This window comes from Brassica oleracea, chromosome C3 (assembly GCF_000695525.1).
Source record: "Brassica oleracea var. oleracea cultivar TO1000 chromosome C3, BOL, whole genome shotgun sequence".
Classification (NCBI taxonomy): domain Eukaryota; kingdom Viridiplantae; phylum Streptophyta; class Magnoliopsida; order Brassicales; family Brassicaceae; genus Brassica; species Brassica oleracea.
The window spans coordinates 15,875,066-15,894,008 of NC_027750.1; the positions used below are offsets into that span (position 1 = coordinate 15,875,066).

General features: G+C 37.2%; 4 protein-coding genes across 8 annotated transcripts; 2 read left to right on the plus strand and 2 right to left on the minus strand.

Annotated features, from left to right (window-relative positions):
- Positions 1 to 5,073: 5,073 nt before the first annotated feature.
- LOC106329983 lies at positions 5,074 to 6,713 on the minus strand. The gene is made up of 3 exons (XM_013768562.1): positions 6,119 to 6,713; positions 5,382 to 5,977; positions 5,074 to 5,268 (listed from the first exon to the last, which is right to left on the minus strand). Exons 1-3 carry the CDS (start codon positions 6,711 to 6,713, stop codon positions 5,074 to 5,076), a joined length of 1,386 nt encoding a protein of 461 aa, XP_013624016.1.
- Positions 6,714 to 7,518: 805 nt separating this feature from the next.
- Positions 7,519 to 12,041, plus strand: LOC106329307 (long chain acyl-CoA synthetase 1). Of its 5 annotated transcripts, none has more exons than XM_013767945.1 (17): positions 7,519 to 7,955; positions 8,032 to 8,116; positions 8,209 to 8,298; positions 8,384 to 8,440; positions 8,537 to 8,585; positions 8,677 to 8,753; positions 8,856 to 8,990; positions 9,239 to 9,406; positions 10,033 to 10,143; positions 10,229 to 10,383; positions 10,474 to 10,549; positions 10,652 to 10,769; positions 10,879 to 11,124; positions 11,196 to 11,335; positions 11,411 to 11,596; positions 11,684 to 11,803; positions 11,887 to 12,041. In XM_013767945.1, the coding sequence occupies exons 1-17, from the start codon at positions 7,810 to 7,812 to the stop codon at positions 11,944 to 11,946; spliced, it is 2,019 nt and encodes a 672-aa protein (XP_013623399.1). In that variant the 5' UTR covers positions 7,519 to 7,809; the 3' UTR covers positions 11,947 to 12,041. The 5 variants fall into 5 exon arrangements, with proteins under 5 accessions (XP_013623399.1, XP_013623400.1, XP_013623403.1 ...); XM_013767946.1 differs by having other exon boundaries at positions 11,910 to 12,041; XM_013767947.1 differs by having other exon boundaries at positions 7,521 to 7,955; positions 8,053 to 8,116.
- A 1,181-nt stretch (positions 12,042 to 13,222) lies between these two features.
- LOC106329984 (pentatricopeptide repeat-containing protein At2g44880-like) lies at positions 13,223 to 14,812 on the plus strand. Its single transcript, XM_013768563.1, has one exon. The coding sequence runs from the start codon at positions 13,223 to 13,225 to the stop codon at positions 14,810 to 14,812; it is 1,590 nt and encodes a 529-aa protein (XP_013624017.1).
- LOC106335183 (probable pre-mRNA-splicing factor ATP-dependent RNA helicase) lies at positions 14,810 to 17,987 on the minus strand. The gene is made up of 7 exons (XM_013773632.1): positions 17,599 to 17,987; positions 17,312 to 17,514; positions 16,137 to 17,224; positions 15,727 to 15,852; positions 15,408 to 15,646; positions 15,207 to 15,325; positions 14,810 to 15,130 (listed from the first exon to the last, which is right to left on the minus strand). The coding sequence occupies exons 1-7, from the start codon at positions 17,884 to 17,886 to the stop codon at positions 15,004 to 15,006; spliced, it is 2,190 nt and encodes a 729-aa protein (XP_013629086.1). The 5' UTR covers positions 17,887 to 17,987; the 3' UTR covers positions 14,810 to 15,003.
- Between the last annotated feature and the right edge of the window lie 956 nt (positions 17,988 to 18,943).

Consider the following 18,943-nt stretch of genomic DNA (forward strand, 5'->3'; position numbering starts at 1 on the left):
TAAGTATCTCACAAAAAAAAAATATTTATTCTTGTTTTCACCTTCTCTCTGATTTATTTTCACACCAAAGACGTTGTGAAGTAAGTCTGGGGGAGGGTTTTCGACGTTTACTAACTCGTTTCTTTCTTTTGTTTTTCTTTTGAGTTAGTTTGAGTCAGTTTTTATGATCGAGTCAGTCAAAACTTTGTGGGAATTAGGACCTTATTCTGTGTTGATCACTAACCACCTTGTGCTTTAGTTATCTTATTCAGTGACCTTAGCAGTGGCGAAAGACACACATGTGGACATGGAACACCCAGACATATCTCACTTGATTCTCCAGAAGTTCTCAGCCGATCAGGTTACACTGGGTAGACTTAACTCCACCTAACTTGAACCTAATCTTGACTGGAATTCTTCTTGTTATGGGCATTAGATCAGGGAAACGAGAACACACTCAGGATTTCTTATCTTTTTTATCCATCTTGCTGATCCTGAGTGGCTAGCTCATCTTTAGCTAGTTCCCACCCTGCACCTTAGCCTTTATTCCACCTTCATGCTTTTGTTTTTCAGTGTCATATGTGCAGATATGTGCAAAAAGGTCGGAGAGGAAAGGATCAACGCAGCCTCTTACTCGATCAGAAAGGAGAACAAGCAGATTAAGGGAGCAACCGCTCCGTAACCAATGAACTGCGCAAGAGCAGGGGTGGAGAACTAGGATGGTCGCTAGAACCACCAGTGGCACTCAGAAACATCATGGATTACCTCCTTCTTCGTCACATCACCATATCAGTCTTAAAAAAAAACGAAAATTAGGTGATGGAGAAGGGGAAGAAATCAAAGAAACATGAGCCACTGGGAAGGTCAAGCAAAAGAGTGGGTACCAAGTTGAAAGATTGGAAAGCAGGCAGATGATCTGATCATCCAGATGGCTGATCCAAAACGGAGTAGTCGTTCCATATAGAGCAAAAACGAGTAGAGGCTGTGGACATCAATGGATCTATCCTCTCTTGCCATTTTGTGCGATATCATGCATCCTCTACAATAAAATGGTAGCCCCTAAACACATTTAACTCCACCATTAAATAGCCTGTTTAACACCTAGTCCGTCTACCCTGAATAGTGTCTGTGACGAGAATCTCACGCTACTCTTAAATGAATGTAGGGAGTTTTGTCTCGATAGTGTTGCTTTTTCAGGTTTGAGATGTAGAGTATGGAGCCGATTATTGAACAGCAGTCAGTGGGGTTCCAGTAAGGGTGTGTTGTCCTAGTTTTACTGCTTATATGGTTCAGAGATTCGTGGTTAAAGTATAGTTGCTGAGAATAGGAGAGTTTCCACACTTTCAAACCTTTCTCCATGTTCTTGATACTTGACATTGTTTGAGGACAAACAAGGATCTAAGTCTGGGGGAATTGATATATGGTGTTTTTGGCATCTTGTATATATGTTTTGTAATTGGTTTTCAAGTCTTTATTGAGTCTTCCTAGTCATTTTCGAGTCATTACATGTCTGGAGTTGCATTGGATGGGAGATAAACCAGTTGGAGGAAAAGAGGAGAAAAAAGTGCAATTTGGAGTTTTTCCGCAGAGCAGCTGACGGAGCAACCCGAGTGCCTGCTCCAGCGGCAGAGATTTTTAAGGAAGTTTCCAAATATTTCGGGATTTTACCTAGGGCTTCCCCCTTTTTCTCCTGCAGCCGCCAGAGACCTGTAATATATATTTTCTTATTATTCTAGACATGCTACGAGACTTTATAGAGAGATTTTGGAGAGAGAAAACTTGTACTCTTGTTAAGGGAGAATAATCTCTACATCCTTTGGGAAGATTTCTAAACCCTCTTTGCTTTTTATTATTAATTCAGACATGTTTTCTTCATCTGTTATCTCTGTGTATTCTCTGTCCATGGCTGAGTAATCAACTTGCTTAGTCTAGGGTGTTAGGGTGTTAGATCCGTGAGTTATATAGATAAGTGATTCCCTTGATTGTCTTCATTCATAAATATTCTTAATGCTTGCATTAAACTGGCCGCTTAATGTTAGATCTTATGTTTAACATGTTCATTAACCGTGTAATAGGTTGCTAGATCTGTTATGAATGAGCATTGCATCCCTATTCAGCGAGAGTAGATATTAGGATGTATTGTGAACATATCGGACTTGATCTCTAAAGCTTGCTAGCGCGTCTTGATCCAAACGAGAGTTTAGGCATCAAGACCGACTTGCAAAGGAATAAATACCACGAGAGTGGGTTGATTCAACCTGAGTGATCCGAGTTCTGGACTTACTCTTAATTGAACTTGAATAATTGTTTGGCTCACACTTGTTTAACACTCGATCAAACCACTATAGGCTAGCATTCTTAATCATCTGAAAAACCTTAAATCAATCTATTACTTGCTTGTTACGAAATCAACTTTAAAACCCCCATATTGTTTTATCTTGATATTGATCCTATAGAAATAAAGTGTAATCATTGGTCTCTGTGGATTCGATCCTAAAGTGCTACATCGACATACCATTCGATTGTGGTAGTGTGCACATTAGGTTAATTGGTGTGCGTATACACGTAATATCATCTATATAGCCAATACTCGTTTGATGAATTAAGATACGAGAACAAATAACATTGATAGAACAAATTGGTAGCATAGCTAGTTTCTGAAACTGAGAACAAGAAGCTGCAGCTTCAAACTTCATGGAAGCAAATTTATGGAAAACTAATTCGGAGAAAAGAATTATCAAGCATGATCGAGATTGGTTTGAGGAGCCATCAATCTAACACCGTACTAACCAAAGAGCAAAAACAACAGTTAGGCAATTCTAAGAATCAATGACCATATAAGGTCAAAAACCATCTTTATCAAGCCATCGCATTATTACCTTTGAGCATATCATGGATAGGTAAGCCTCTTATGAAAAAGATCACTCTTACAAAAGCTGAGAATTTGGTGTTCAAAAAAAAAAACAAAAGCTGAGAAGAGATTTTAAAGTGTTGTAAATAAAGGAATTTGAGAGCATAGATGAGTTTTTTGCTCTGAGTCATATACCATCACAAATTGAGGAATACAACTGACCTGGGAAATGAGTCAACCATATATTCTGAATAATTTTTTATTTATCTCCGAGTGGGGCCGGCTTAACATTGTTATGGGTCCTAGGGCAAAAAATATTTTTTAACCTTCTAAAATTTATATTCAGATAATGTTTAAAATATTTTTAAAATTTAATCAGTAATATTTTGTATATTTCGTGACGAAAATAAAACTATATGCATATCAAATATTTTTGAGTCATTTTCAATTTTATTTATTATATTTATAATATTTGTTATATAAAAATATAGACTTTTTAAAAAATTGGATCCCTTAATTATTAATATACGGGGGGACACGAGTTTGGGCCCGAGGCGGTCGTACCGCTTGTCCCCCTTCCTCAGCCGGCCCTGTCTAGATAGCTCTCTTTTGGCTTTCACACTTGTATGCAGATGCATCATGCATGAGCAATATAACTATGAAGATGACAGTCCGCACATATTAATTAGCACATATTAATTATATAATTACATCTGCAGAATCGATTGGATTGTTTACAGGGCGGACCCTTGTTTACAGGGGCGGACCCACGTGTTGGCTTGTGGGGTCAACTTGACACCACAAATATGCTATAATTTAAGTTTTGTAAGTTGTGCATAGTAGATGACGGTAGTTTATTTCATTGAAAAGAATCTACTTGAACCCTCAAATCTAGGTTCAAATCTCCTCTATGACATTTTCTTAATTTTTTTGACCCCACATAAATCATTTTCTAGGTTCGCCACTGATTGTCTATGTAACACTAACCAAGTGACGTACTGTAAATGCAGTAGTATAAACTACAAAACAATTTTACGAAATGAACCACAGAGCTTTCGTCACAAATCGTTTTTGTATGACACTGGAAATTTGATTTTGCGAATTGATTCTCAAATGCAAGTTGTACAAGAACAATGAGAGTAATTTAAGCAAAAAAAAGAAGAAGAAGTTATACAAGAACAAAGAGATTAATTACTCTATGGATCTTCTAGTTTGATCAATTTCCACATCTTCATATGCTTAATAAGATTTATTAAGAAGAGTATCTACATAGGACGTCAATTCAGTTAATGTAAAACAGTGTCGACAAAAAAAAAAGTTAATGTAAAACAGTATTTGAATATTTATGAAAAAATAAACTTTCAGCGAACAACACAATCATGATCACATAGGACAAGAAGTAAACTATCCCTAAAATATATTGGTTTTTTTTTTGGATAACCCGGGATATCCGGCGGACTGAAACCCAACCGACTTGTCCCTTAGGAGTCTGACTACCGGCGTCAGGCAGACCCGATTGCTCGCAAGGGGAATTATATACCCCTGTCGTCTGGCTACATGGATGAATAAACCTGAATTGACGCGGATTCTAACCTAGGTTCCTTACAAACATTTGGGACGTCATGTGCCACCCGACCACACATGTGTGGTTAAAATATATTTGTTAGATTGATCAATTTTCTTTTTTCTTCTTCTTATTTTTCTCTTCTTTACTAATTTTGTATCAATACAATTAAAACATGATTTTTTTTATGGATTTGCTCTTCGTATTTTTAAGATATTACTTTTTGTGCCATTATAGTTTTATCTTCCAACAAAATATTAGTTAAGGATAAAAGTTTAACACAAAATTAGACCCACAATACTATCTTACTAAATATGCCTAATAATTATTACTGTCCAATATTTTCGTCCAACATTATTAATTGCATATACTCTAAATAAAATCCTAATATCATCCACAATATCATAATTATATAACACACCTTTCCTTTATTACTAAAGCACAAATATATATCAATAAATTATGGCTATCATCGACGGACTTACAATAGATGTACACAAAGTAAATCTTGGAGTATTATATAACACACCTTTCCTTTATTTGTCAAAGTGTATTATTATTTTTTTTTTGATTGAATATCAAATTTATTGATCAGCATAACTCATTTACATGTGGGCAATTTTGTACTCTAAACAACTACGAATGAATAAAAGAATAAATCGATCTTTCCCTCCAATGGCTAGAAAACTTCAAACCATCTACTCATTAGCCCCTCTAGCGGATGATCCTTGATATAGCAAAGAGATGATATCCGGTTCCTAATCTGCTTATCAATGGTACGGGTGAGCTTCTTCGTCGTGACCCAAACACCTCCATGCCTCTGCGAGTTACGTTCTTTCCAAACATAGTATATGACTGTCTGAAACATCATCCTCTTAAGTACATGATCCAGTCGAGTGCAGGCAGAAGCATAAGAGACGCTACGGTATCAGTCCAGTCTGGCGTTATGACACATCCAAGCAGTCTTCCTGCAGTGTTCATCTATACCGTGAAAGAGTACGGACAAGCAAAGAACAGGTGGTCCCTAGTTTCGTTCTTCTCTCCACAAAGCATACAGCATTGCTCAATACCCCAGCTCTTCATTCTATCACCAATAGTCAGTCGATCTCTAAATGCAAGCCAGACCATAAAGGCATGTCGGGGTACATCCTGAGGAAACCAAGCTAACTTCCTCCACACAACCTCAGTTCTTTTGTCTCGCAGATAATTCCAGGTCTTAGCGGAAGAGAAAGAGGCTTTGAAGTCGTCGGGACCAGCTCTCCAAAGCACGATGTCCTCCCCAGAGTGTTGGTTAGGCAGTTGCCTTGCATTCAGTTTTGCGTAGACTTTAGGGAACCGCCTTTGCCCTCTAGTATGGATCTTCCAACCAGACTCACAGACTACATCAGAGATAGTAGCAGACCTAAGGACCCCCAAACACCCTATACCAGTCTCCCCGGTTTCATCCAACAGTCTTCCTGTTCCCAGCCAATTATCTAGCCAAAAGTAGATTGATCTCCCATTATTCACCTCATACCTCAAGCAATCATATGCCAAGGGCCGCAATTTTAGAAGCTTTCGCCAAGCCCAAGAGCCAAGGGAGCCTTCTCGCACATCCCAGTAAGAGCCATGCTTTAACAGATACTCCTTAGTCCATGCCACCCAATAAGAACATGTTTGAGTAAATAGTAGTCAAATCAATCTCAATGCAAATAGTCTAGATGTGTCCCTTAGCCTTCGCAGACCCAGCCCTCCTTCTTCCTTAGAAGAGCAAACATCTTTCCATGCAACTTTTGCTTTATGAGTGACTGTTGGCGATCCTGACCACAGGAAAGCGCTGCACATGCTTTCAATAGTATCAAGACAGCCTTTGGGTGATAGAAAAGCGGAGCTCCAGAAGTTCACAGTACTGGTGACAGCGGTTTTGATTAGCCGTAACCGTCCTGCGAAAGAAAGATCTCCATGTGTCCAAGACAAGAACTTTTTGCGAAGCTGATCTATTAACGGCTCATAGTCTGTTTTGCTCCAAATCTTAGATGTCAAAGGCATGCCTAGATAACGAATAGGCAGTTGATCAACCTGGATGCATTTCGCACTCGCAGCATGATTAAGTAGGAGGCTATTCGGACCAGCAGCAAAGATTGTTGACTTGGTGGCATTGATCTGAAGGCCCAACATACTTGCAAACTGATCCATCATTGTCAACACTCCGTTCAGCGATTCTTCAGTACCGTCAGTGAAGACCAGAATGTCGTCTGCAAAGCTTAGGTGGATAAGCTGAACTCTCTCGCACTTAGGATGAAACCCAAATTTTTCATCGACTTCAGCCTGATTCAACATGTTGGAAAGAGCATTATTCACTATGACATATAAGTAGGGAGAGAGCGAGCAGTCCTGCCATATAAGTAGGGAGAGAGTAAGCAGTCATGCATTATCTATTTGTGTCATATTTTGAACATGCCCAACTTGCTACTGACGAAATTTATTAATTTATCGTGTTTATTAATTAATCGACTATTAATTTATAGAGTTTTACACTTTGTGTTTAAGTGTGGAGATTCATACACTGGGTAGAGGGCTTTACAACTACATCACATACATCAGTTTCATGTTTATTGTTTTTTTTCTGAGGTTTCATATATTCATCAAATCCGTTAAAATAGGTAATTATAGAGAAGATGGTGAAAAGAAGGATAAAGAGAGTGAAGCCAGGGTTATCCATGCTTTCACGTTTAGGGCGTGACTCTTATATTGGTGAATTAGTTTACGATATTTTTAATTATAATTTTAGTTGAAATTAGTTGGTGAAAATAATGGACACTCGACTCGTATTTCCTTGGAAACTAAATACATGTAATTTAATTTATTCTGTTTTGTCTGAAAATATATATGTAGTTGATACAATTCTGTATCAAATCACAAAATATGGAAACCAATGTCAAATCTAAATGGATATCTTAGGTTGTTTAAGATAAATGCATAAACTGGGTTTGTACTTTGGTATTGTTAGGTTGACCGGGCTGGTCGCAATAAATGCCATTGTACCAATTACTCATAATAACAAAACTATGCAACTTATGTGTATATATAACAAAATTCAAGTACGGAGTACGCAGTCAGATTAATCAATGAAACTTTAGTATCTGTTTTCGCAACGATTATATATATTGTTCACAAATAATTCAATTTTATGAACATGCAAAATACGATAAAGACCCTCATTTTTAAACCAAGTTATTTCCTTTAATGATCTTTACCTATTTCACGTTTTTGTACCTAAAATTTTGAACCATTCGTCAGCTACGTCGGCGTTGGCTTCATTGTATATCTATCTCATTTATCCATCATTTCCGGTTTTTCTATCTAATACATTTCTTTAACATAAAGAAAATAGCTTCAGAGAGTTTCTCTTCAAAGAACGGAAAACAAAGAGAGAATGAAGTTTTTCGCGGCGAAGCTGGAAGAAGGAGTTAAAGGAGGAAACGGGAAGCCGTCGGTAGGTCCGGTGTACCGGAATCTTTTGTCGGAAAAAGGTTTTCCGCCTATGGATTCTGATATCACCACTGCTTGGGACGTTTTCAGGTATGTATATTTATAATTTTATTATCATATAATTATCACAATTTGTGTACAGTGTACGTATAACTCTTGTTAATAGATCTCTTTTGGGTTTTGTTAGTAAATCAGTGGAAAAATTCCCTTACAACAAGATGCTTGGATGGCGTCGAATCGTCGATGAGAAGGTGATTTCTTAGTCATCTCATTAAAACATATATTTGATTAAAAGTTGTGTATAAATATTTGTTCTATACGTATATTTGTACCGATGGGTTAGGTTGGACCGTATATGTGGAAAACTTACAAGGAAGCATACGGAGAAGTTCTGCAGATTGGTTCTGCAATACGTGCTCTGGGAGCTGAGCCTGTAAACATCGTTTATACACCTCTTCCCGAAATCAATTTATTATTCATTTATATAGTAAAATAAAATGGTCTATGTATATATGTAGGGGTGTCGAGTGGGGATCTATGGAGTTAATTGTCCTCAGTGGATAATAGCAATGGAGGTCCATCTCTTTTGTTTCTTTTCTTTAGTAAAAAAAATTCTATATATATCAAAATTTCTTAGAACAAATGTATACTCTATTTGTGAACATATTTAGGCTTGTGCAGCTCACACTCTAATCTGTGTACCTCTGTATGACACATTGGGTAGGTTAAATTTTACTTTCTTATAACCACTTAGGTCTTGCAAACTCAAACTTAATAACATGTGAGTCAAACAAAAGAATTTGATCTTTAGGTTCAGGAGCAGTGGATTATATTGTTGATCACGCTGAAATCGATTTTGTATTCGTCCAAGACAACAAGATTAAAGGGGTTAATATCTTTAAAATTAATTTTTTTAATTAATTTATACATACGAAAAATATGTTTCTATGTGGATGATAAACATTTTATTTTTATGTTATTGAAATTTAGCTTCTTGAGCCAAATTGCAAATGTGCTAAACGGCTAAAAGCTATAGTTTCCTTCGTTAATGTGAGTGAAGAAGATAGCCTCAAGGCTTCTGAAATTGGAGTCAAAACATTCTCGTGGCTCGACTTTCTCCGTATGGTTCGTCTCTCGTTTTATCTTAAATAATTGTAATTTTGTATGTTTACATTATTGCAATCAAATATTATATGGTCGGGCCTTTCTTTGACGTATTTAATGACATGCACATGTTATAACTTATAACCAACTTGACGGCATTTGATTTTTTTCGTGTATATGCATAGAATTAAATGAATTAGGTGGCAACACACGCATATTCATTGATGATATATGATAAAGTATCTTCTAGTCGTTGACTGTTTAACCAGGGACGAGAAAAACCAGAAGAGACTAACCCGCCTAAGCCATCTAACATATGCACCATAATGTACACGAGCGGCACGAGTGGTAACCCTAAAGGTGTGGTTTTGACTCACGAAGCAGTGGCCACTTATATTGTTGGGATGGATCTCTACATGGACCAGTTCGAAGACAAGGTAACTACTAGTAATAACTATGAATCATTTGATTAATTTTTGTAACAAAACGCTATAAAAAGTTATCCATGCGCGTTTAGGGTTATTACTTATTTCTAAAAAAATTGTAACCTAAACTAATGCCACGCCATGTGAAAAATGAATAATTTCACATTTATTGTTTATAATATTACTTCATATGAAAAAAACCTAAGTTAATTATAATTCTCGTTGGATATAATGCCTAATGAAGATTGTTGAGAAAGAAAAAATATATCATATATTATATCTTTAATTTGAACATTTTAGATCTAAATTTCCAGATATTTAGTTTGTTATTAGTAACAGAAAGAAAATTATCTGTAATAATGAAATAACTAACTTCTATAGAGAAAAACTAACATATCTTCTAATAACTAACTTCTATAGAGAAAAACTAACTCATACAGAGTAACTACATGCAAAGTTTGAATTTAAAGAACAAAAACAAAACTTCTTAAAGGTTAAAACACTATCAGACTAACACACATTAAAATCATTATCTTCATTTTTGCTTGAATATATAAGGAATTACCATTCAATGTCGTTGCCTTGCTTAATCCTCTGTTTACTTTTGACAAATCGTTGGGTGGCTTAAATACAAGCAGATGACACATGAAGATGTGTATCTTTCCTTCTTGCCGTTGGCTCATATTCTTGACCGTATGAATGAGGAATACTTCTTTCGCAAAGGGGCTTCGGTTGGCTATTACCATGGAGTATGTTAATCTCAGAAACATTCATCAAATTATGGAACAAAATAGATAGAGGAATAACTACAAAAGGTGGATATATTTTGTGTAGGATTTGAATGTGTTACGCGATGACATTCAAGAATTGAAACCAACTTATTTAGCTGGAGTTCCAAGAGTGTTTGAGAGAATTCACGAGGGAATTCAAAAGGCTCTTCAGGAACTTAATCCTAGAAGGAGATTTATCTTCAATGCTCTCTACCAACAGTAAGCAACTTCATTGTTAATTTCTTTGTTTTCATCTTACTTCTATGTTCTCTAATGATGTAACAACGCAAAACAAAAATGATGATGCAGCAAGCTTTCATGGTTGAATCGTGGATACTCTCATAGTAAAGCTTCGCCCATGGCTGATTTCATAGCTTTCAGAAAGGTTAAAACAGTTCTAATAATGAGTTTTTTCTTGTATTTTGGGAGTTTTGTTTTTGGTCACTACATAACCTCACCTTTAGGCGGTTTTGGATTTCCATTAAAGATTAGAGACAAATTGGGAGGTCGAATCAGGTTGCTAGTATCTGGAGGAGCACCATTGAGCTGTGAGATTGAAGAGTTCCTTAGAGTTACTTGTTGTTGCTTTGTCGTCCAAGGCTACGGTATATATATATATTACATCTCCTCTATATTCTAGGGTTTCTTTTCTATGTTTCGTGTTTGCCAAGAAAAGTCAATGGTGCTGTGCTTGTTTGGATTTGTTTGTATTAGGTCTAACGGAGACTCTTGGAGGAACGGCTTTGGGTTTCCCGGACGAGATGTGTATGCTAGGGACAGTTGGTATTCCGGCCGTTTACAACGAGATACGACTTGAGGAGGTGGCTGAAATGGGCTACGACCCACTCGGGGAAATTCAGGCAGGCGAGATCTGTATAAGAGGAACATGTTTATTTTCTGGTTATTACAAGAACCCTGAACTTACTCAAGAAGTCATGAAAAACGGATGGTTCCATACAGGTGACTGATTGATTGAAACTAAACATTTTGAATAGTTCTTGATGTGGGTGTTAAATCTTTTTTTTTTACAGGAGATATAGGTGAGATTCACCCAAATAGAGTACTCAAGATAATTGATCGCAAAAAGAATCTTATCAAACTCTCTCAAGGAGAGTACGTTGCTCTTGAGAACTTGGAAAACATCTACGGCCAAAACTCTGTTGTCCAAGATGTAAGTTTCACAACCATGTTTTCTTGGTAACACGCAAGCATTTTTAGTGATTTTTCTTTATGTTTGTTTTCTTAGATATGGGTTTATGGAGATAGCTTCAAATCAATGCTTGTAGCAGTGATTGTTCCAAATCCTGAAACCGTGAACCGGTGGGCTAAAGATCTCGGCTTTACTAAGCCATTCGAAGAACTATGCTCTCTCTCGGAATTACATGATGAACACATCATTTTAGAACTGAAGTCCACGGCAGAGAAAAACAAGGTTTGTTTGATTTTGTCTTAATAAAGAACTGCAATTAAAACATCTAAATACTAACAAAATTTTTTGTGGATGTAAAAATATATATAGCTAAGAAAGTTCGAGTATATAAAAGCAGTGACAGTGGAGACAAAACCTTTTGACGTAGAGAGAGACTTAGTGACTGCGACCCTCAAGAATCGAAGGAACAATCTTCTCAAGTTTTATCAGGTTTCCAATTTGTATCAAATTCGTTTTCATAAATGCGCTTTTTATAATTTATAATGTTGAATTTAAATGTTTGCACCGTTCAGTCCGCCAACGTTCCATTATACAGGTACAAGTCGACGAAATGTACCGAAAATTGTCGTTGAAGAAAATGTGAAAGTGTTGCATGACCATCGATGTGTGTGTTATTATTGGTAACTATGTTATGTACGTATGTGTCAATCATTGATTAAAAAAGCCTTATGCGTTCTGTAATGTTTTAATTCTAAGCTATGTTGAATAACCATTGACATCATTAATTATTATTTTTTCTTTTGTTAATGTATGTAAACTCTAAAATTCTCTAGTTTTTTTCATCACATAGCACCTCCAGCTACACAAGGTACCTGATGTTACTGTTACATTAGTGGTTCTGGTTCATTACTGTTCTTGAATCTTTATTAGGTCGTATGAGACTTCCACTATTAAAGCCTGATGCAAACTTTAGTTAAGGCTAAAAATACATCAATAAAACAACGCGTGTACTCAAGAGAAATTGAGTCAATTATAATGCCATTTTGTTAAAGAAATTATAATATTGTATTATTATTTGTTAAATCCATGAAATTATTATATTGTATCATAATTTTTTTGCTCGAATATATAGTTTTATCTATGTTATAAAGTGAAACTTGAGAGCTATTCTTAGTCCCTCGTTTTAATATATGAAATCCGAATATTCAATGTTATTAGAGACATTTCCTAAGATGATTTCTTAAAAAATTTTCATCAAAAAAGCCTACAAAAAAAATGATCAAAATAGATTTTATTAAATGTTGAATAGGCATTTATACTCTATGGTTAACTAATTAATATATACTTGGTTTAGATTTAAACGGTGATGTTTTAAGGGCGAGGTTTAAAATTTTTAAAAATAAATATTAAAGATTTCAAAATATAAATCTTTAAAATAGTTTCAATGAAATTCTGGATTCTGAAATAAAAATTTGAAAAAAATTCTTTTTAAAAAAATCGAAAATATAATTAATAAAAAGTTTGAATTCAAAAACGAAATAAATAAAGCAAATTTTATTTTATTTTATTATTTATTTAAATAATTATGTATCTATTATGTATATAAAGTAAAGATAGAAGGATTTTTTACCTCTTTAATAAAACATTTTTTGGTTATTTTTCCTTTTTGAGTTTCTTCGGTGAAAAAACTTAAAAATGGTCATTTAAATAATTGCCCATGTTACTATTATGCATCTTACTTAGGATGCATGTCTTTGATCTCTTTTTAAGACGAAACATTATTATAAACTTCAGTTCAATCGTTTTTTATTCAAAAAAAAAAAAAAAAACTTCAGTTCAATCGTTAGTGTCTTGTATCCAGAGAGAGGGTCCGCGCAAGATTAGACAAAAAAAAAATAACAAGACAAGATGCGCATGTTAGAGTCAAGTGCAACTTTCCTACGCGGACATTTTTCGCGCCGGATATTCACGATACCAACGGCTACTCTCAACCGTTTGATCAACGATCACTTGCGGGACAATGGTCTGGTGGAAGCACGCAGGATTTTTAATCAGAACCGGACATCGCTAGACATTTCAACATGGAACATGATGATCTCGGCGTATGTTCAGCGTGGTCTGATGTTGGAAGCTCACCAGGTGTTCGATCAAATGCCTGTTAGAGACGTGGTGTCGTGGAACACCATGTTCATGGGTCTGAAGAAAACCAAAGATCCAGAGAGCGTTCTTAGGCATTTTATAGAGATGCGGAGATCCGGGTTGAATCCAGATGAGCTTACCATCGCTGCGATAATAGACGCAGTATCTGGACCTGGGTCTAAGGTTCTCGTTTTGCAGATTCACACGCTTGCTATTCGGTTAGGGCTTAGCTTAAGCGCTTATACTGGTTCTGCTTTGTTAAGAAGCTACACAAGTTTAAGGGATCTAAGAGGTTTAGAAAGAGTCTTTAAGGAGATTTTGCTCAAGGATGTGGTGTCTTGGAATGTGTTGATTATGGGTTACATGAAGCTAGGTTTTGTGGAGGATGGTGAGAGAGCATTCGCTGAAATGCCGGAGAGGAACATCGTAACTTGGCATACGATGTTGATTGGGTACATAAACAACATGGAGATGGATAAAGCTAGGGACTTTTTCGATAAGATGAGTCAAAGGAATGTTTTTTCTTGGACCGTGATGATCAATGGCTACGTGCAGTGCAGGGAGTTTAAAGTAGCCTTGTTGCTTTTCCGTGAAATGGTTGAATCTTGGAGCAACAGGCCAAGTCACTACACGTTTTCGAGTGTTTTAAAAGCGTGTGCAGCTTCTTCCTCGCTTCTTATGGGGAGACAAGTGCACTCAATGATCACAAAACGTGGAATGGCTTGTGACGTAGTCTTGTCGACTTCTCTCATAGATATGTATGCCAAGTCAGGTGATATTACCGCTGCTTCAGGCGTGTTTAAATCGATGCCAGTGAAGAATACGGCTTCATGGAACTCAATGATTGGAGGGTTCGCAAGACATGGACTAGGGGTGGAAGCTTTGGAGGAATTCGAGAGGATGGTCCAATGCGGCTACAAGCCTGATCAGGTGACATTCATAAACTTGTTATCGGCTTGTGCTCACGCGGGGCTAGTGGAAGAAGGGGAAAAGCAGTTCATGTTGATGGGTAGGTTTGGGATAACTGCAGAAAAGGAGCATTATGCATGTATGGTGGATCTACTAGCAAGAGCTGGTCAATTAGATAAAGCAGAGAGGTTGATAAAAGGGATGCCTTTTGAGCCTGATTTTGTTATCTGGGGGGCATTGCTCGGGGCTTGCGGGTTGCATTCATGTTTGGAGCTAGGTGAAGTTGCTGCTAAAGGAATCTCGAGGCTGAGAAGAGAGCATCCCGCAGCTTATGATGTTCTCTGTAGAGTTCATGGCGAGAAAGGAGATTGGACAAGTGTTATGGAGTTGAGGAGATTGATGAGGAAGACCAAAGCCAAGAAACAAGACGCTAGTAGCTGGATTGAATAGAGAAACAGAGCTTTTGTAATATCAAATACATAAAGATTTTAGAACGAAAGTTTTGAGTAATGCAAGATTCTTTCATTGTAACAGAAACAAACGACCAAGTATCCAACATAGGTTACACAAAACATAATCTTATGACAAAGAGATTCTTCTTGCGTTCGTGATTTGATTCTCTAGCCAACAACTGGTTCTCTTCACTTTCGACCCTTGCTCTCGTTCCTTTCCCTCTCTCTCTTCTTGTAAAGCTTCTCAAGGACTCTTTTTGCTTCACAATTGGGGAAGTTGGAAAGATCATAGTAATGCGGTGCAACATCTACTAACCTGAAAACAAGCGAAGATCGTTGGTTTCTACAGGCTTGAGTTTATCAGACAACAGAAGCAGGAGATGGGAACTAACCAGTCACCGCGGACATCTGTAACAGTGCGAATGAAATTGCGAGTAGTCAAGACATATTCATTATAAATCACCCACTCCGGTTTGTGATCCAGGCAATTGGATGGATGCAAGTGAACCACCTGCCCATCAGATACAAGTGTTATAAGCAATAATAGCATGGCCTTTCGCAACATATAAAAAAAGGATTATGTTTTGGCATACTTGGTTATCTTTGACGGTCAAGTAATGGCCAGTGCGTTCTAGGTGAGCCACCTGCATGAAATAACCAGACAGCATGGCCTTTCTGATATTGACGTAGTAGTCACGACTGTTGAAATCCGTGCTACACATCTTGAGATTAAACCTCGACATTATTCTCACTAGCTGCTGCCTCACATTGTCTGCAGACTTCATTGCTCTATTGTTGACAAAGTTCTCAAAACACCAGTTTGGGTCTTCATCTGTGAGAATTGCAAGTGCCCAGGTCAACTACTTGTCTCAAGCAGAGCTATAACAGAAAAAGCAGAGGATAGAGACTCACTGTTTTGCTTGTAGGCGTGGTACACGTTCAGCAGCGTCAGGTGATCTCCATCAATGTGTCCAAATTTAGATTTAGCTTCATCTGCTGCTTTTTGAGCCTCTCTAGGCCGAACAAAGCAATTCGGTACTAGAGAGAGAATTTGTTTTATAACAGAATAGGTCCATGGAAGAGGTCAGCAGATGCATAGAAGCGAGAGAGAGAGAGACGATACCATTTGCTTGAGAGAAAACTGACAAACTGCAACTACATGCATCAGCACTTACTTAGAGTTTCCCAACCACGGACATGGAGAGCCCAAACTAGTGAATCTAGCTCTAATGGCAGGATACACAAATGCAGGCACATGACATGTTCGTATGCAATAGATGTTTATGTATGACATGCTTATAGATGACTTCTTTCTCATACGCAATTGCCGATTCCCCCCACCCCTGAGAGAATCTCATTTGAACAGTTGAACTCAGGGCTGACAATGAGCATCTTTGACATCTGTGGATCCAAGGGAAACTCACTCATTATCTCGCCAGTCCTTGTCAAGTTACCTTCATCATCCAATGCTCCCAGATAATTCAAAACCTCTAATGCTCTCATCAATGTCTCAGGAGCAGGAGGGTCCATGAAATCAAAGTGCACCAAGTCGTCTATACCCAACTTTTTCAATGTCAGGACAGTATTAGCAAGATTAGATCTCAAAATCTCAGGATACGTCTGCGGCTGCAGATCATTGTTGAAACTCTTCTCTGTGTAAAGCCTGAAACATTTTCCGGGGCGAGTTCTACCAGCACGACCTGACCTCTGGTGAGCACTTGCCTTTGAAATTGGGGACACCAACAACGACTCAACGCGGATCCGTGGGTTATAGACTTTTTGCTTGGCAAAACCAGGGTCAATAACATAAACAATCCCATCAATGGTTAAAGACGTTTCAGCGATGTTGGTTGAGACAACGATCTTTCTACCAGCAGGACCACCTTCTGTTAACGGCTCTGGTGCAGGGTCAAAAATCTTCTGCTGCATAGCAGGTGGGAGAGTAGAATACAGAGGCACAACTTTGACAGGCCCCACTTGATCTCCAAGGTTACTGACCTCTTTATTGATTTTACGGCAGGCATCTTCAATCTCCTCCTCTCCAGTTAAGAAAACAAGAACATCTCCAGGCGGCTCGCACATATGTATCTGAACAACGGTCCTTATCGCAGCTTCAAGATAGTCCCTCTCAGGATCCTGTGTGTAGAATATCTCAACCGGATGAAGCCTACCAGGGACTTTCATAAGAGGAGCACCGCTAAAATACTCCTGAAACTTTTCAGCTTCCAAGGTTGCACTCATCACAACTAGCTTAAGGTCAGGTCTGTTCCTCAAAACCTCTTTGAGAAGACCAAAGAGAACATCAGTAGCCAAAGTTCTCTCGTGAGCTTCGTCGAGAATAATAACTTTGTATCTCTCAAGAAGCGGATCCGCCATTGCCTCTCTCAACAGCATACCATCAGTCAAATATCTGTAATGGAAGTTGATTGTGATTTAGTTCAAAACATAAACATTAAAATGAAAAACTAAAGGAAAAAAAAAAAAAAAAAAGGCTCACTTGAGCATAGTACGAGGGCCACTACAGTCCTCAAAACGGATGCTGTAACCGACTTCTTCTCCAATGGCAACATCCATTTCATCAGCTACACGACGAGAAACAGACATTGCAGCGACTCTACGAGGCTGCGTGCAGCCAACTAACCATTTCTTATGCTTATTTGTGTTCTCAGCCTCAACGGCATCTAAAACAAACTGTGGAATCTGTAACAATTAACACAGCAATTATTGTTAATATTCACATTCCTAAACCACTAAACCCTAAATCAAGATCATTCCCAATCTCACCTGAGTAGTTTTACCACTCCCAGTCTCACCGACGAGGATCAGGGTCTGGTTAGATTGCAACGTCCGGAGAAACTCATCTTTCTGCAGCCAAACGGGAAGATCTCTCCTCTTCTCGAGAATATCGTAGTACCTCTGCGAGTAAGGCTTCCCGTTCCACTTGTTAATCAGATTGCTGATACCCGCAGCCGCCGCTGACGCACCTCCGAGAACGTTGGATTTGTTGTTCTTCGCCGATGGATCTTCCATAACGTCGAACAAACTAACCTTCCGCTTCCTCTCCGTACCCATGGTGAATGAATGAACGAGCGAACGAGAAAACTTGGCTTCAACGAATAGGTGCAGCGGAGGAAAGGAAAGCTAGGGTTTGTGGCGCCAGGAGATCATATAGGTTTATTCTGATTCACGAATTTAACCCTGGTATTTTCCCAAGGCCCGTTAAGTTTAAATTGGGTTCTGTATAGTCAAACAACGTTTTCTCTTCCTTTGCCCATGTGTTGCCTTTTCAATTTTCATCTAGCACTAGTAGAGTTGGGTCCGACTCTTTACGCTCCTAGAATTGTTTAAAACCTGCATAATAATTGTTTTGATTAATTTTTTATATGATTTGATGAGTTTTATAAATTGGCAGAATCTATACTATTATTTTCGAAATTTATATAGTGATATTTTTAAACATACAAATATAATTTATTTAGATATTTTTAGGTTTTTAGTAACCTACCTAGACCAGAAAGAATCTGATTCAAACTTCGTTCAGAAATTTATAATATTCAAACAAATTTAATTTTATAATAATAAAAAATTGGATATTCAATAACCGATCTGTATCCGAATGTGAACCTAAATGCTCATGTCTAATTGATTATGTTTGTTAACTAGTTTAAATTCTTGTCAGTAATGGAGCAATTTTACTCAAACATCTGAAATTATAATGGTTAACACGTAAAATAAATAACGGCGAATTATTATAATAAATACAATTAATGAATTATTTTGGAAGAGTGAAAAAAAGAATGTAAAAGATGCAATAAAACACTTGGGGTGTAACTAGTAACCAATGAATGAAATAGAATAATGCATTTCTTACAATTTTTATTTTTGTTTACCATTTACAAGGAATTGTTTTTCCTTTGCATTCCTTCTCATTCTTTTTATTTTAGAGGAATATAGAACAAATTTGTTCCTCAATAAAATTGATAAGGAATCATTTTCCTTTTCATTCCTCTAATATTATTTCTCTGCATTTTTTTCTACTTATTTCTAATGTTCCTGTAATGGTCACCAGTTAGACCCTTAAAATAGTTAAGCTTAATTTTGTATTTATGTAATAAATGATATAGAATTA